The 16805-nt window shown below is 38.1% G+C and overlaps 1 protein-coding gene across 2 annotated transcripts in view; it reads left to right on the forward strand.

Moving 5' to 3' along the window:
* Nucleotides 1–16805, forward strand: part of cntn4 (contactin 4) — a 174816-nt gene that overhangs the window by 13548 nt on the left and 144463 nt on the right. For both annotated transcript variants that reach the window (XM_022199057.2, XM_022199056.2), the window contains exon 2: nt 5556–5692. In XM_022199057.2, coding sequence (XP_022054749.1) covers nt 5638–5692 — 55 coding nt within the window. In that variant the 5' untranslated portion in view covers nt 5556–5637. The remainder of the gene's footprint in view (nt 1–5555; nt 5693–16805) is intronic.

The following is a 16805-nucleotide window of genomic DNA, read 5'->3' on the forward strand; positions in this document are numbered from 1 at the left end:
AGATTCGTGAATGTCATGAGCATATTTTCACATATGCATCCCCTCTACCTGCATCACATCACAGTAGCTCTGTGATGCAACTTGGCAGAATAACCTTGCAAATATTTTGCATTTACAGAAGGGTACTGGTGCTCAGTTATTATCCTCATATTGCTGATGAAAACCCCATTAAGCTGTTAACTGTACAATGTCTGCAAATCTATCAATCTTTCAATTTTCCGGTAATTTGTTACTGACAGAATTTGACTGATTATCTCCTCCCCTTATGCCCCAAAGCATCATCAGTCATTTCCTTTTACCCAATGCAACTGCAGTATATTACATTTATGATATGTGATGCTTGAGTGGTTACTGAACCCAACTGCAAATTATTGCACAGAATCAGTGAATAGCAGCATTACAAAACACGACCGATATGCGAGAATCATAATTGCTTTTTAATTCTTACTGCTATTCGTAGTACCCTGACTAGCATATAGAGCAAAACTATTAGCGCTGTAGTAATGGTGATACTAGTATTTGCAGAAATACTAGTGGAAACAGTGGTACTTTGCCTAGCAGTATTCTTTCTGGTATTGCAGCAGCCCTGTGCTAATTTTAATAATAAATAAATGCCAATGGGAAGCGGTGCTTTTCAGAAGATACCCACTCATCATTTTGTCCCATTTGCATTTTTTTTAATCATTGTGCATCAACATCAGCATACATTGGAGTATTTTCGGGTCAGTCTTGCTACAGTTGACCCTTGTTTTTATTTTCCTTCTGCCGTCTTTGGGTTTTGCTTGCTAAGCGCGTCGAATTTTGCACTTACAAATGAGCACAAAAGACGAACATGTCATGATCCCTGTCACTGTAACGTAACGAGCGCTGGAAAGCCCTGCAAAGCTGGCCGGTCCCGCTGGATATGGTCCGTGTATCCAGAACATTTATCAACTTCCAATTTCCTGGCATCAAGTAACAAAATAGATTACAGCAACAATAAGCAAGAGCAAGTTTTGTGAGGTGCTCAGTGGTGTGTTATCTTTAGCTGCTGGGGTGCCTTATCAGGTCGAGGTGAAAGGGGTTGGAGGGAGCTAAAGAAAGTCTTGGATACTGCAAAAATAGATCTTAACTCACTGGAGGAAAACGAAGTTACCAAGAGTAACAGTAATTCTATGCCACTTATAATCTCGACCCTGTAGCTTTGCACGCAGATACAGATCAGTATGCCCACTGCCAAATCACATGGAAACAAGACTTATAGATGAGCAGGGAGAAATACTCAGAATTTGTTCTCGAATAAGCCGAGAACTGAGCTAAAAATACTGTTGGTGTGGAGTAAATTTGTCTGCATACCTTAACACACAATACCTGGTCAAGTTTAAGCAGCTGAAAGTGCTTGTTTTGGCAAATAAAAGTGGATAAACATCGAATGACATCAGCATGTATGCGCTCTCCTTTTAACTCTGTTTTGGTCTCCACCATCAGAAAAATATTGTCTTTAAGAAAAAAGGTCTTTAGCTGTTAAATCCTCCACTGTGTTGTACTATAAACCTTAACTGCATGTGTGGTTCTTCGAACACAATTGCATAGTCCTCATTGTTGCTACAGATGGCAGAAAACGTGTTGCAATTTGTAATTTTTTCAGTATAGACTGGTGCATTTCTTGTTTCTGCTTTCTCATTTTACACAATCTGTTCTACATTTTTAGAGATGACACCTAAATCACGAGTAACAATCGCGTGCTTGTGGTTGTTGCAGATTGTACAGTACTACTGTTTAGAGGTTCATTGTGAATGGACAGATTGCATATCTGTAGCATTTTGGGAGCTTTTCAGCTGAAGCGGTTCCAGTTCCTGATAAACTAAAGCATTGATCAGCTTTTGGAAGTCATGGCAGCTCTTTGCCTATCTCCAGTTGTGGCAAGAGCGGTTGAATGCCAGTATGCGTTTGGGAGTTGGACGTTTGTCCTGGAAAACTACTTGCACATCTATTTTTCATGCTTTGGGTCTTCTTTTAAATGGTCTGATTCATAAATGGCAGAAAAACTAAGACCTCATTATCACCAGCCTCAGGTGCGTCTTTATTTCCAGAGCAGTCGTCATGAAAAACCCTCAAACATCAAAGAAAAATGACACTCTGCAATGCAGCACCAAATTGAGACAGTTCTCCATCTTTGTGTTTGAATTTAGGCATTGTGACAGTGAGACGACACTGCCACCATGAAGTAAAGCTGGAAATTACAATAGTTATTTAATAATTTTCATCCAGCATACTGTCATTGACAACATTACTATATTACTGTTAGGGATAATGGGGGACCGAGTCCTTGATTGGAAACAAATGAATTGCACTGGCTTTTATGCTATGGAGCTTATTGCTGCTTTTGGTAATTGAGGTATATGTTTATTAAGGTATGTACAACTATTGCGGCAGGACATTTTTAATTGAAATACAGCAAACATAAACAAAACATTAAGTATTAGACCTACTGAGAGAGGAAATGAATAAAAATACATGGCAAGTTCAACGATTAGACACTGGCAAGGTGAACATGATGATCGTGGGTTGATTTAATAAAAAAAAAAATCCACAGTGTCTTGAGACAGACCTTATGTAGACATTATTATATAAAACAGTTAACCAAAAGCACTCTCTTAGCCTAACCTCAACCAAAAAGCTTGTTTTGCCAAAACCACAGACATGAGTGGACCAACCATCCACCCCTACCTCCTCACAGTGACTCGAGTACAGGTCATAAATGTAGCGCTTCATCCACTGGTAGTTCCTGTTGTATTCATCCTACATTTTCCAGTATTGGTAGACACAGTAACACCAGAACACTGTGTGGATTATTTGGCTAAAGAATGCTATGAATTGGTTCCTAGAAGTGACATTACCAGGACTATTTCATTCTTGGTAAATTATCTGATTAGCATGCCTTCATGTGACCTTTCTGTCTGACATTCTTTCGTGTTGCCAATTAATTGTGAGGTCAGGTGTTTCCCCCAAAAAAGGGCCCTGCTGCTACACCTGTCATTCCCCCATGTGTCATACTGAATGTTTTGTGCTAATTATATCTTGCAAATTAATGCTTGTGTAAAAGTGTTAATAGGAATCCAACACCACAGACAAAATAAGCATTAGCCTAATAGGCTCAGAGCTCGATGGTTTCACAAGACACACTTTAATATGCATAAAACTGCTCTGTAAGAGTATGGCACAGCTCTGCACCAATGATGTACCAGAGACTGATTCTGACATCCTGCTATATGATGTATGGAGATAAAAGACCTCTTTTCTGTAGGTGGAGACAGGAGACAGCAAGGTAGAGAATCTGAGATTAATGAGGCCTACTCAAACTCTTTCAGGTGCCTTTTTATACATATTTTTAGGTGGTTTTGTCTCCCTTTTCCTCACTGTGCTTTAAAACTTCGAGCTGTCAATACTGAACACACAGCAGGGGCGGAATAACAGAAGAGTTCTTCTGTGCTTCTTTTGTAACGGCAAAATTACACAAATCGTTGTAATTTTGCCTCGGCTCTAAATATATATTTTTCCCAGGAGACGTTAGATTAATGCTGCGAGTCTCCTGGAGGAGCTCTGCAAAAGGTAGATTTCACTCCTTAACTGGCTGTATTGCTTTAATTCTTACAACAGTGCAGCCTTTCCAGAGGCAGCCTCTGACATTTCCAACAACAGTTATCCCATATTCTTCCCTCAGAGTTTCTGGCAAACCGGATAAATCTGCCTCCCCTCACTGTGTGTCCCAGTTACATCCTGCTTCACTCGACAACCCCTTTAAACCAAATACCTATCAATTTGGCTCCAAAGTTAGAAAGCATTTTAATGTTCAGCCAGGAAAAAGGGAATTCAATGTACTTTGTGTAGTGTTTAGCAGTCAGTGGTGCTGTAGAGCAAAGTTTGGCAGAATGGTTGCCTGCATTTTTTGTATCCCATGTTCTCCAATGCGTCTTTACAAGATGCCTGCAGGCAAGTGTTGTGTGTTAAAGGATAGAAGAATTTGCAACAAATGCTCAGACACAACCATATACACCGGTCGCGTCCTATGTCCTTCTTGAGGCCACTTTTGTTGGGTACTGACCACTGCACACTGTGAACTTAATACACTACCATTCAAAAGTTTGGGGTCACCCAGACAATTTCCTGTTTTCCATGAAAACTCACACTTCTGTTCATGTGCCAACATAATTACACAAGGGTTTTCTAATCATTAAGTAGCCTTTCACCACGATTAGCTAACACAATGTAGCATTAGATTACAAGAGTGATGTTTGCTGAAAATGTGCCTTTGTACCTCTATGTAGATATTCCATTAAAAATACAATGACTAGACTGTATTTCTGATGGATTTAATGTCATCTTCCTTGAAAAAAAACCAACAACTTTTCTTTCAAAAATAACCACATTTCCCCAAACTTTTGAGCGATAGTGTGCATCTCACCATCTGATAGATACTTTGCACAAATGCACTAGAACCACTTTCCCCAATTCATTCATTTGTCATTTTAACAATTTTTTTTATAGCCTACATGAAACCAAATTTGCAAGCAAAAAGCCAAACTTCTTCAGGCTGAATATAATCATATTTATGTAAGATATGTAGGTACTCTGCCAAAAGCCTGTAGATGTGAAAACAAAAACAAATTATAAACAAAAAATATATCCAAAGGGGGATTTTGGGGGAGAACAATATTTGTGTTACTTATTCCGTTTTTAATACAGACCACTGACTAAAGAAATGGTGTGATGCTAATCCTCTTATGCACTCAAGTCTTCAAAATGCTTCCTGTGTTTGCTGTTTGACAAATAAATAAATAAATAAATAAAGCATTTTCATGAGTAGTGACAGTTTTTTGACGTTTTTCTTGTCTTCACCTTAGCCTCATTCATGCCTTCAGCTTTTTTTTTTGCCTCCTTTTCGCTCAGGTTTGAGACACTGAGTGCTGCCTTCCTGACACTCGACAAACTTTTGAGTTTTAATTCTCGCTCCGTGGAGATATTGTCTGTGTTGAGGTAAAAGCATGCAACTGTTGTGAAATTCTTCAGCATTTTCCATCTTTTGGCTTCGCACTTTTATGAGCATGAAAGCTGGAAGGCTTCAAGCAAGAACAACTCTATGCGAACTTACAGGAGCGGCTTTGCTTTCAAATTGACTTAAAAGTGGCTGTCCCTAGTGTTGCTGGAGATATGGAAATGAATGTATATGAACTATTTTTGTTCATGTGCCCACCATCCCAACCCAACACTGAAACTTTTTTTTTTTTTTTTTTTTGTGATGCAACTTAGGAAAGTGAAACTAAAAGTAAGAATTTATTGCGGAGACTATAAATGGTATTAATAAAATGCAACGTAAAGGTTTGGGTTCAGCTAAATTGACAAATCAGGTTCATAATTAGTGGACATCTCTGTTGTATTTGCTGCTCTCTTTGTCTTTTTGTTTCACACCGTGTGAAATGAGAACGCTGGGCAGGAAAAAGCAGCGGCTGATTTTTAAAGGTGCTGCTAATGAGAACCTTACTGCCGACTCATCTCACCTGTTTCTTTCTCCACAGATTGGAAAACCAGAGAGGTGCAAATCGGATTCCATACGTTTGTGATTGGATGTGAGACTGCTTTGACCTTACAAAATTGAAGATGATGTTGCTATGGAAACTGCTGGTGCTGCAGTCACTTATGGGGTGCCTTGCAGGTAAAGTATCTTATTAAGAACTTTTGATGCATGCCAAAGCTGCCTTTGTGAAGTCTGAGTCCTTATTCATATGTATTTGGGGCAGGTGGCAGTATGAATGCTGTAGTTGAGAAAGGAGCAACCTCAAGTAGATTAGCCATAAGCAAACACCTTTTCTCCCACTGGTATAAAAAAATCAGAATCCATTCAAACAAGGACGTTTTTGCCAAAGTAAACCATCGTCTGCTAAAGGCTTCCAATCACAGGCAATATTGGGTTTGAGCTTCCCCTTTAGTCTTTTATCTGGCACTTACAAAAGGTTAGCGATATCATCCTGCATGTGAATGAGGGGCATGAAAGTGGAGATGAAAATATTCATTTTAACTCAGCTTCACAGATCACAAAGAAGGGTAAGATTTTTTTATCGAGTGGGAAACTGCAAAGCTTCGCTGAACCCATAGTTGGAATCTGGCTAGCATAGATAGCACAGTTTTTAAAAGACGTCCAGTAAATGATATCGAATGGCAAGGTTAGAGTATAAAGTACTAGTTTGTATTTGTTAGATGATCATATATAATATAGACGTTAATAATGTAATCTACAAATATGTAATGTAATCTACAAATATAAAGAACATCAGAATTAAACAAATAACTAGAATAATATAAAAGTAAAGATAAAATGTAATGATTTTACACACATTACTATCATAGTAAATGCTCCATAATGAGCATTGTTGTTTGCACACACATATTAAAGCTGTTATGTTTTGACCACTAGCTGTTCTGTGGAGTAATGTTCCTTTAAGCAGATCCATGAAATGTAAACATTATTTTGTTTGCACAGTGCACTCTTAATTTGGATTCCAGTACAGAATTATTGTGAACTCTCATTATATAGTTTGCGATATAATTTGTGTTTTTTCCCCCAAAGACTTTTCATGTTCAAAATTAGGAATACGCCGATTATCACCTTTTCTGATTATCGTGACAAATAGTTGCCATTTTTGTAAATATCTATATTAGCATTGGTCAATTATACATAGATTAAACGTGCTACTTCAGTTCGGATGCAGCCTCGTCTCTCTGTAGTCTCAGAAATTTCTCTTCAACAACAACTACAAAAACTGACCAAGAAACACAAACAAAGACTAGCTTCTCTCGCAGTGGCTGAGGCTATGCTAACGGATGGTGGCTAAGTTAGAAGTCAGCCACAGATTTACCTGAAACAGAGTCTGGACAACAGTAATCAATAATTATTTAAGATATGGACCTTAGTGGACAATAAAAGCAATAGAACAGTGAAAGATTATGAAAATAAAGAAAAGTAGGTGTAACTGCAGGAGACAAACTGATCAATTCCAATCGATCCCACATAAACAGAGCAGAGCATCCTAATTTAATCACTCCTATTTCTTCTTTACATATTCAATTATAGTCATTCTTATTAATGAATTTGTCTAATTGTTAATGGCAGGTTCTCTGCCATCACATGCTGGTAAGAGGTTACTTTTAATGTATATTGGTTCCAAATATCGGGTATCGGCCTGTCCGGTTCACCAACAATCGGTGTCGGTACTTAAAAACCCAGATCGGTCGACCCCAAATCAGAATGAATCCAAGCCTGAGACCTGTTTCAGCGAGCTGCGTATAATCTCATTTAAATTCACTTATGTGAAATATTACAGAGCCACCTGGATTGATTTGAGAGCATGAAATGGATGTAGCATTTTGCATTACTTCACCAATCAATCCATGATTCAGCTACCCAATGACGTAATCAATCAATCAACATTGTATGTAAAAATATCACTGGGAATGTTGTAGGAACTGTAATTATTGTGTAAAAGATTAAATTTAGGTTAATTACTCAGGTTGACATCTACAGGAGGCAGTGAGTTAACAGGAAATCCTTCCTGGCTTCTTTCAAGTGTCCATCATTCATTTAGCACGCAGTAAAGTTGAATTATAGCTTCATTATTCCGTGGTGCCCATTTCAGCCAGAGGCTCTCTGGCATTGATCACAATTTGATGGAGGACTTTAATTTGTCTCCTTTACAAATAGGAGGGGTCACCGGAGAGCATCAGAGGAATCACTCAGTGTTTAATCAACACGTATTATACGAATCGAGATGAAGAGAAGAAGAGAAAGGCTCTATTGATGAGCTCTGTGTTCTGGTGAAACCCTCCTTCTCATTACTCAGAGCACATTTGGCCCATTGTGAACTCTGTGCCCCGCGCGTACAATTAGCAGATTTGTTTAAAGAAACCTTGAACTATGTTGCATTCGCCCTTGCAGAGCTGCCTGTGCGTGTCAGTGCTCATCTTACAGTAGGTCTAACAATCCCATATGATCCCAGAGCAAACAGCTGGTGATCACTGACCAGCCCAATCCTCCTGGAGTTGGTACCTCAGCGAGCATTGCATCGAGGGCAACATGATCTTGTCATGTACATAGTGAAGTCCCTCTGGTGTTTGACAATTCCCAGTAACTGGGTTATCCTCACAGTAATAGCGCCATTTCATTCTGGAGAGATGACAGCATGGAAAAGCATAAAATAACATATCTTTGTCCAAATACCATTTTTATGAGGTTTTCTGGCTGCATTGTTTTCCTTGAGCAGTTCAGTTGTTTGAACATAAGTACCAGCATGTTGCAATCTAGAAACACAGCCCACTCATCATCGCCATGCTCAGGGATCAGAGGACTCTGACCACTTTTTTCCCCAGTGTCACCCAATGTGTATTAGAATTGTTAGTAAGTCAAGTTCTGCTGCTAATTTTGGAGCTGCTAAAGTGCCTTGCTTTATTATCTCACCAGTCACCTATTATCACCTATTGACAGAAATAATAATTGTTGTTAATACTTTATTCTAAGGAGAATTGTACTTAGTCCCCGTTGTCCTAGCTTCATTACCTCAGTACAATATATGAAATTTAAATATAAAAAATATGAAGAATGTTCCTAGCTATAGCTGGGTGATTTAATGCCAGCTAACCTTGCAGTCCCAGTTCAAACTGTAGATTTTCTTCAAGGAAACCATATCAGATCTTCTATCAAGGTCATGGTACCCTGCACAATCCAAAACCTCTACTGTTAATTGTTTGTAGCTGATTGACTTTTTGAAATGTGGCCTAGGAGCCAAATTTGATCATTTTTGCCGTTTCTTCTAAGTTTCATTGATAATTTTTCTCTGGATTTGGGTGAAACTTCCATTGAACATTCCAGAAACCTGATAGGGTGCAACTAAAATAATGTTTTACAGCAATCACTTCAATTATAAAAAGCACAATTTAAAGAAACTTCCTTTTTTTAAAGTCAATATGCAACCAAACTATAGTTCTGTGAAGTATTAATACAGTCTTTTTTGCGTATATCTACTTGGTAGTGCAGTAGAAATTTACTGTCAAAGATCTGGTTTAATATAAGAGTTAAAATCACAGTCTTTAAAGCTATTTTGACTGCATAATATCTCAAAAAGGAATTATTTTAAATTCTTTGAAACTTGTTTAATGGACAAGAGTTAATATTTATTACAGGTATACAAAACATTAAATGTCCTATTACTGTACCATTTATTATACTTTTGAAATGTGTCATTTTCTATACTTTTCACTTGCTGTAACGTCACATTCTGTACTTTTATTTCATAGTTGGTATTTGTATGACGACTAAGGTTTTCTATGTGCACCTTTGACATCTAATGTCATCTAATGCAAATTTCTGCCGTCATCTTTCCTTTCTAAAGCTTCCACAGTTTCAGTTTTAGTCTAAGTAATGCCTTTTACATACATTTTTCAATGATAATATCTGTAACATCTTTCCGATTTTATACATCTTCAATGAATATTAACCCCCACAGTTAATATTCATTGAAGGCATATGAGTGATGAACACAAAGTACAATTGTCACACTTTTGACATGAGTTGTGTTGCAGATTAATTTGACATTTGAAAGCAATCACAAGAGATGAAAACTACAAAGATTTTACAGCAGCTCAATTTGTAGCTAGAGCAATAATAAAAACGTAGCCTTTTGGAAACACAGAGAAGGACTTATCAATATAGCCAGATCTCTGCAGTCATCTCAGTACGTCTTTTCTTACATTCAGACAGTTTTACTAGCAGAGTATGTACGTTTACATCATTGGAAAAGCTGCATTAATAAAGGGACACATCGCCTGCATTTTAAACTACAGACAAACCAACTGAGTGTCTGTGAACGACAACTGTAAGCGATTTCCCCTCCGTCTGAAACTGGTTTATCCTCCTCGCAAAATACACTTAAAACACTTGTTTTAACAACAAAGATACATCAACACAGATTTTCATACAGTTTATACATTTTCAGCTGCTGGAAATCATCATGGAGCATTTCTCCAGCATTAATGTACTAACCCTCCTTCTTATCAGTTTGGAACAAAACTGGCTTCACAGGAGATGATATGGCCTCGATATGGATTAGAGAGATGGCTGAAAATTGACTACTGGAAATGAGAATAATGCACAATATGCAAACCTAAAGACCTTGGGCTTTCATGAGCTACCAAGTGCAAGAATGGATTTGCAGGCTGAAAAGGACCTCATATGGGCTTAGGGAAGGGGATTGTACAGATGTTTATTGCAGCTTTAGTTATGCTCCCCAGCCTGGGGAGTTGATAAGTTGATGTTTTTTCATGCACAAATAAATCAAAAGCTTGATAATGACATATGCGCCACTTGAAACTAAAAATCCAATTATAATTCTAAATGAGTTACCTGCCTGGAGTCTGCAGTAGCAGACAGCAGACGTGTGTAGGCTCATTTCTGATGCAATGTTTTGTCTCATCCCCCCCCCCCGTAATTAGCCTGATATTAGATGTTGCAGCATTTTATTCACCATGTATGTTGGAGAAATTTGGAAAATGCTGAAAAATGTCAGATGAAGAAGCAACTATTTTCTGTGCTTAGATAAAAAAAAAATGGGTTTGCGATGATTTCTGTTAACCTGTTTTTTTTGTTTGTAAAGTTTCTTACATGATGATGATGTGTAAAATAACACAATTAACAGTTATACTGGGGAGAAAAAGAGGATAACAACATTGCTGAAAACATTATTTGGTGCCATTTGTCCATGCAATAGAGCTGCATTTTTGTCTGAAAAAAAACTAAAACACATCAAACTTTTACATCAGTTTCATTTGGTGAACATGGATAATGATTTTTCTTTGGTTTTTATGAAACCATATGCACAGTATGTACACAGAGAACTAAATGTGTAATAATCTGTAGCTGTAAATAGTCCCGAGTCAATACGTTATTGCCCCCCGTTTGATTAATATTGCCTAATAATTATTTTGCCCTGTATTTTAAAAGCGAAACTACATTTTGACAGATTTATCCGTCAAGGGACATCGTTTTTTTGGCAACATTACAAGCGCATTGCAAATAAAAACAAGCCAAGACAGATAAAACCAGCAACTGGAGGATTTTAAACACAAACGCAATGCTTTCTTTGTTCAGCTTCGTCTGGTTGAAGAAGCAGGTTCGAAATGATTTGAAAACCTGAGGGATTTTATACCAACCAAACATAGCTTGACTTTTCTATTGTTGCCCAAAAATAACTTATGAAATCCACAATATTGCTGTGGAGTCTGCGTGCTAAAAAGTAGTAAATTGTGTGGGTAAAGGGTCGAGATGTTAGCAGGGTGATTTAGAGTAAGTACGTGCTGTTGGTTATTCTGTTTACTTTGTTTTCCTGTGTGTTCGGCGTATTGCTGCTCTCTGTGAGCGGCAGATTTCCGCCGCCGCTCTCCCTCCCACACTCCTGGTTCACCATGCATCTGGAATCTTAATTCCCTGCTCGTTGCCCCAGCTTATTCTACCATGATGATGGCAGCAAGCGCCCTTTACTTCTGTTCATGCTCTCTTGCACATTTTTCACCAAGCTCTATTTTTTTGTGCGTGCCTGTGTGCGATTTTTTTGGGTGCCATTTCAGAACCATTTGATTTCTTCACCCTCAAAGTTGCTGTAGAGCAGAGTAAAGGGGGCCGTCTTCCAGGCAGGCTCGATATTTTATATGGGGTGACACCCTCACACACACACAAATATGTACACACTTTGGACAGAGGCATGTTTCTGCTAAGTTGAGCAAGCCACCTTCCAGAGATTTTTTTTTTTTTTTTAAGGGAACAGTGTTGTAAAATGCTAATATGAGTCGAAGTGATGAATGTTTTCTTACAAGAAAAAGGACATTTGAAACAGAAATCGGAAAGCAGGGGTTGATGCTCTGGCATTGTGAAAGCCTCTCCAAGATGTTTTCTGCTGTGAGTGAAAATTACATATTTTATTGAAAGTTTCTCACGTTCATAATGACTGCCACATGCTTTATCCTGAAGGAGTAGTTCAACACTTTTGGGAATACACATATTTACTTTTTTAGGCAAAAATGTGATGCCATCCTAATATTTGTTCATAAAGCGTGAAACTAGAGCTGTTTAGTTTATTTAAGGATGTGTTTTGAAGCAAAAGTATGCAGTTAAACTGGCTTTTTCTACAATAAAACTACATTGGAATAGTCTTTGTTTGGTTTAAATTGGTTTTAGAACCAAATCAAAGGGATACTCTCAAGTCTGAAATACTTTAAAACTTGCTAACTTTCGAATTAAATTGTTGTCTTGTCCAATAATTTATTAGTTGACCATGTGTGAACTTTTCCAGGTTAGAACAATGGGGATTGTATTGTTCTTGACATTGTCCCAGCAAAAGGTGAATGCAGCAACGGACTCGAATTAAAAAAACATCAACTTGTCACTTCAAATTTCTTTTTAAGTGCACTTTTAGTAAATTAAATATGGCGTGTAATTTACTAATGTTTAGTGGTGTTAGAAGGTGGATTTTAAAGTTTGAACAAAGTCAGACTAGGTGCTGTAACCCTGTTTTCATTCTAGTTGACCGCAATAAGGACTTCAGACAGAATATAAGGAGAATTTTAGATGCAGCACTGATCCATAAGACACACTAAGGACACAGGTGGACACAGTTTACTCAGTACACATTGAAGCTGAGATTTAGCTTTATGAATTTACAACCTAAAATTACAGAGAACAAAGATGGGAGTGTCGGGGGCGGGGGGGACTGCATGAACAGCTGTTGGTGGGTACGTTTGTGACATTTTTACTGCCACATGCTGACTGGAAAGTCTACCCTTTGCCTTTAAAACCGCACCAATAGACACACCTAGACACAGGTTTTCAACATACCTGTTGAAATGTGTGTCGTCCAAAGCATCTTGGAGATCTTTCCTCAGTTTTCATGTAGATTTAGGCCGTTTCAGTGGCTTCTGTCTGTTCGTGTAATGACTCCAATCTGCCAGGACTGCTTTCTATCTGGGGTCATTGTCATGCTGCAGAAAGAATTTGGGACTGATCAGACATATCAATGGATGAGAAATTAACATCCGAAATGTCAAAATCTTTTACACTGCACACTTGATGAACAAGAATACAATAAATTTAATGAAAGCTGTTTTCTTTTTATGTCAGCCTCCATTTAAACACCTCGCAGGTTAAACTGACACACCTAATTCATGTCACTGTAATTCAAAAAGGTTCGTCACATTTGAAGCCTGTCTTAGCTTGTTTTGTGTCCACTTGGTTAATGGTCTAAAATGTGAAGAAAAGAGGGAGTAAAAAGAAGCAGATTTCAGTTCTGAACATAGCCGCTGACAGAGGTGACCCTGCACGCTAACGAGACGTTGCTTTTTCCAGTATTCCTGAGGAATGTCCAAAGGGCAACCTGTTGTGAGTTCCTTTGTATAGCTGGGCCACTAATGCACTGTCATTGCTGCCTTTTGAGCTAAAAGCATGCATGGCATCTCTAATCAGCAGTGCAGGGCTCATGTGTTGGCCTTGATACAGCTCCCCGGTGTACCCTTGTACTTTAATTGACCCTTTTTAGCTGCTACAGTAGATTTGTTCCTACTTGAAATGAAAGTCAGAGCATAAAGTGTATCATCTGCACTTCACGTACACCCACCTGCTCATCCAGCAGCTCGGGTGTTCTGTCCACTTTTAGTTTAAACACAAAACTTTTCTCATAAGGTTTAGTCTCAGACAGTGGCTCAATAAAATCAATCCACACAGACTGAGGATGCAGCCACCTGCTCTACAAACTGTAAAATATGAGCCACACTCAAATGACTTTTTTATGCATCGTTTATGTCATGCATTATTCACCAACATGCTGTGCGTTAATGTCATCTGAAAACAATGCGATACTCATTCCATGACCTGTTGTATGAAAAACAAGACAAACTGATAAAACGGTGAAGCATCTTCTATCCCAACCCAGTCTCACATCAAATTGTGACATAGTCACGTTTGTCCACTATGCAAAACGTTACAATCTCACAATTTTGGCCTGAAAATTGTGAGATGCTCACGTTTTTTCCCGCAATTCTTTTCTATGGGTCTGACGAAGGGTCACGTGACTGCTTGCTGCAGGCTTCTCAAAATGAAAACATGGCGGCTATTCCTTTTATTTTCCGTGGAAAATGCATTATTTTAAGATAGTTTGGACAGAAAAAAACATTTTGATGACATTTTTAGCGAGAAATATATATAACACTTTCACATTATCCATTCAGTTATTGGAAATGATCTTTGGTTTGGTTTGTTTTTACGCTGAATTTCACTTCACGGCATTAAATTGTGACAGTGTCACATTTTGTGCGTTATGTTGGTTGATTAGGACGCTGCCAAAAACGAAAACAAGCGGTGTGTTTATTTTTGTATTGTTGCATTGTGTAATTTTTTGAGTTGTTAAATCATTTATGTAACTCTTAGTGATTACTGCTAGTTACTGAGATGTCTTCCCCGGCCGTTCATTAGTTGACGCGCTTCGCTCCCTTGTTAACAAGTTGCATTTCAATGATCCACAAGTCGCTCATTGTCAATGCAAACAACCGTATTTATTTCCATGAACGTGCTTTTGTTCATTTGTTGAGCTCATCCATACACCAGTCAGCGCACAGCGATCTAAAAACTTTATTCCTGCCCACAACAAGATCCCCCTCTCTTTCTTTAGCCCGTGGAAGCGTCCATAGCAACCACCATAGCAACGGTGGGAAAGGTAACAATTCCACTCCGAGACGTGAAAGATTCATCGTAATAACAAACCAGAGATCATACACAAGAACTGAACGAATATTGTGAAATTAAAATGTATATTTTTTGGTGTCGCTGTAATGCCTGAGGCTTTGCTGCTGTCCGCATTCTGACCGTGGTCGGCAAAACACAGGGGAGAACGACGTGCAGAACCTGCTGCACCTTTCTTCTTCGGTGGTGTCTGTGTAAAACAATGTCCAACATGCAAACAGCACACCTAGCGCCATGAAGCACAAAATGCAGGTGTAAATCAATGACATCTTACAATTACAATGTCCTGTCTTTTAACTAATAAAGACACATATATAAAGAACTTTACATAAGTTTGTTTGTTTGTTTTTTTAAGATCCCCTATCAGCTTTTGCAAAGCAGCAGCTATTCTTCCTGGGGTCTTCATAATTTCATTTGTGACAACACCAGAAAGCAACATGTACACAAAATACATACAAATCAAATTACAAAATACATAAACAATACAAATAACATGCATATACGAAACCTGTACTAACCAAAAGCATACAACACATAATACTCCCACCTTAAATTATAAAAATAAAATGTTCTTCTTCAAAGATACCATGACCTAACAGTAATAATTAAAGAATAATCTACCTCAGAAACCAACCATAACATAAATCACATAAATAGTGACATTACAGTCACTACATTTAAGTTTAAGATTTAATTTAATGAATGATTGTATTTTACAAATTTCTATTCCCAAGCAACCCACTAAACTAATAACTAAAATTTTGTGCTACATAATGCTCTTTTAGTTTAATTTTAAAGTTTTCAATATTCCCCATTTTTGAGAAAATCCAGATGTTATCACTCGCTCCCGAAAAAAGCATCATTTTTAAAAAAAAATATTTTGGATTTCGATTAATTAGACAATGAACAAATTGACGTAATTTCCTGGTGGGTGTGTTTATGCAGCCTATTAAATACTTTTTTCCCCATGAAATAAAGTACAATCCATACATCATGGTCCGGTGTTCATTGTTTGTTTTGTTCACTAACATAGTGCAATAAAGTTTTGTTTTTTAAACCATCCAGTACCGTAATGAATATTGAATGAATATGGCATCTCGTTTACATCTCTAATTAAGGAGCAAGAAATTTACTGACGTTGATTTATGATTCAAGACAAGCAGAGGACACACTGTGTGCCCCTTTAATGTCCAAAAGGCCAATTAAGGTCAAAATCTCACAGATTCTTTGACCGATTTGGACCAACCTGCACATGTTTGATATTGGGTCCTAAAGCAATACTGGTGTACGTTTTCAGACCACCAGGACGTAGAACGGCAAAATAGGAGCAAAGAAGACACTGGAACAGGGGCCTTTGTTAAAATGAATGAGAAACAGTGTGAGAACATCAATCAAAGTGCACCAAAGTGCATAAAGTCATAGAACAGGGTGTGCTAATTGCTCTGGGAGCAAGTCTGCAGTGAAAACACCTTTGAAGGGGTCAAGGGTCACTAAATCTGAAGACTTCAAATGAAGGAGACATTTTGTGCAACATATCAAGTATCATAAAAGTCATTCCCAGTGGAATTCAAGTCTGATATTGTGTGGGACTATTCAGAGCAGTCACATGAAGCACTGTACCTGTTTTCAAGGGTCTAGCTCCATGGGAACTTGCTTTTTTCAGCAGTGAGGCCTGCTAGTAGTGATGAAGCCTGAGGCCTTCAAACATGTAAAAAAAACATTCCTGCTCGGTCATTTTTGGGTCTAGTGACACCAAATCGGACACGCTCCTACTAGACCACCTCCTGACCTTGCATATTTTTTTTCAGAGAGTTAGCTCAAAAGGGGCCCAACCACGGTCCTGTTTCTGACTCTACGGTTAACCCTTTCATGTCCAAATGCTTCAAAACGGGCTAAAAAGGTCAAAATCTCGCACAATCCTAAACCAATTTGGACCAAACTGCACAGGTTCTAGATATAGAGGCTAATGTGAATGCTCATGCACGTTTCAGACCTC

Source organism: Acanthochromis polyacanthus, chromosome 5 (genome assembly GCF_021347895.1).
Source record: "Acanthochromis polyacanthus isolate Apoly-LR-REF ecotype Palm Island chromosome 5, KAUST_Apoly_ChrSc, whole genome shotgun sequence".
Lineage (NCBI taxonomy): Eukaryota > Metazoa > Chordata > Actinopteri > Pomacentridae > Acanthochromis > Acanthochromis polyacanthus.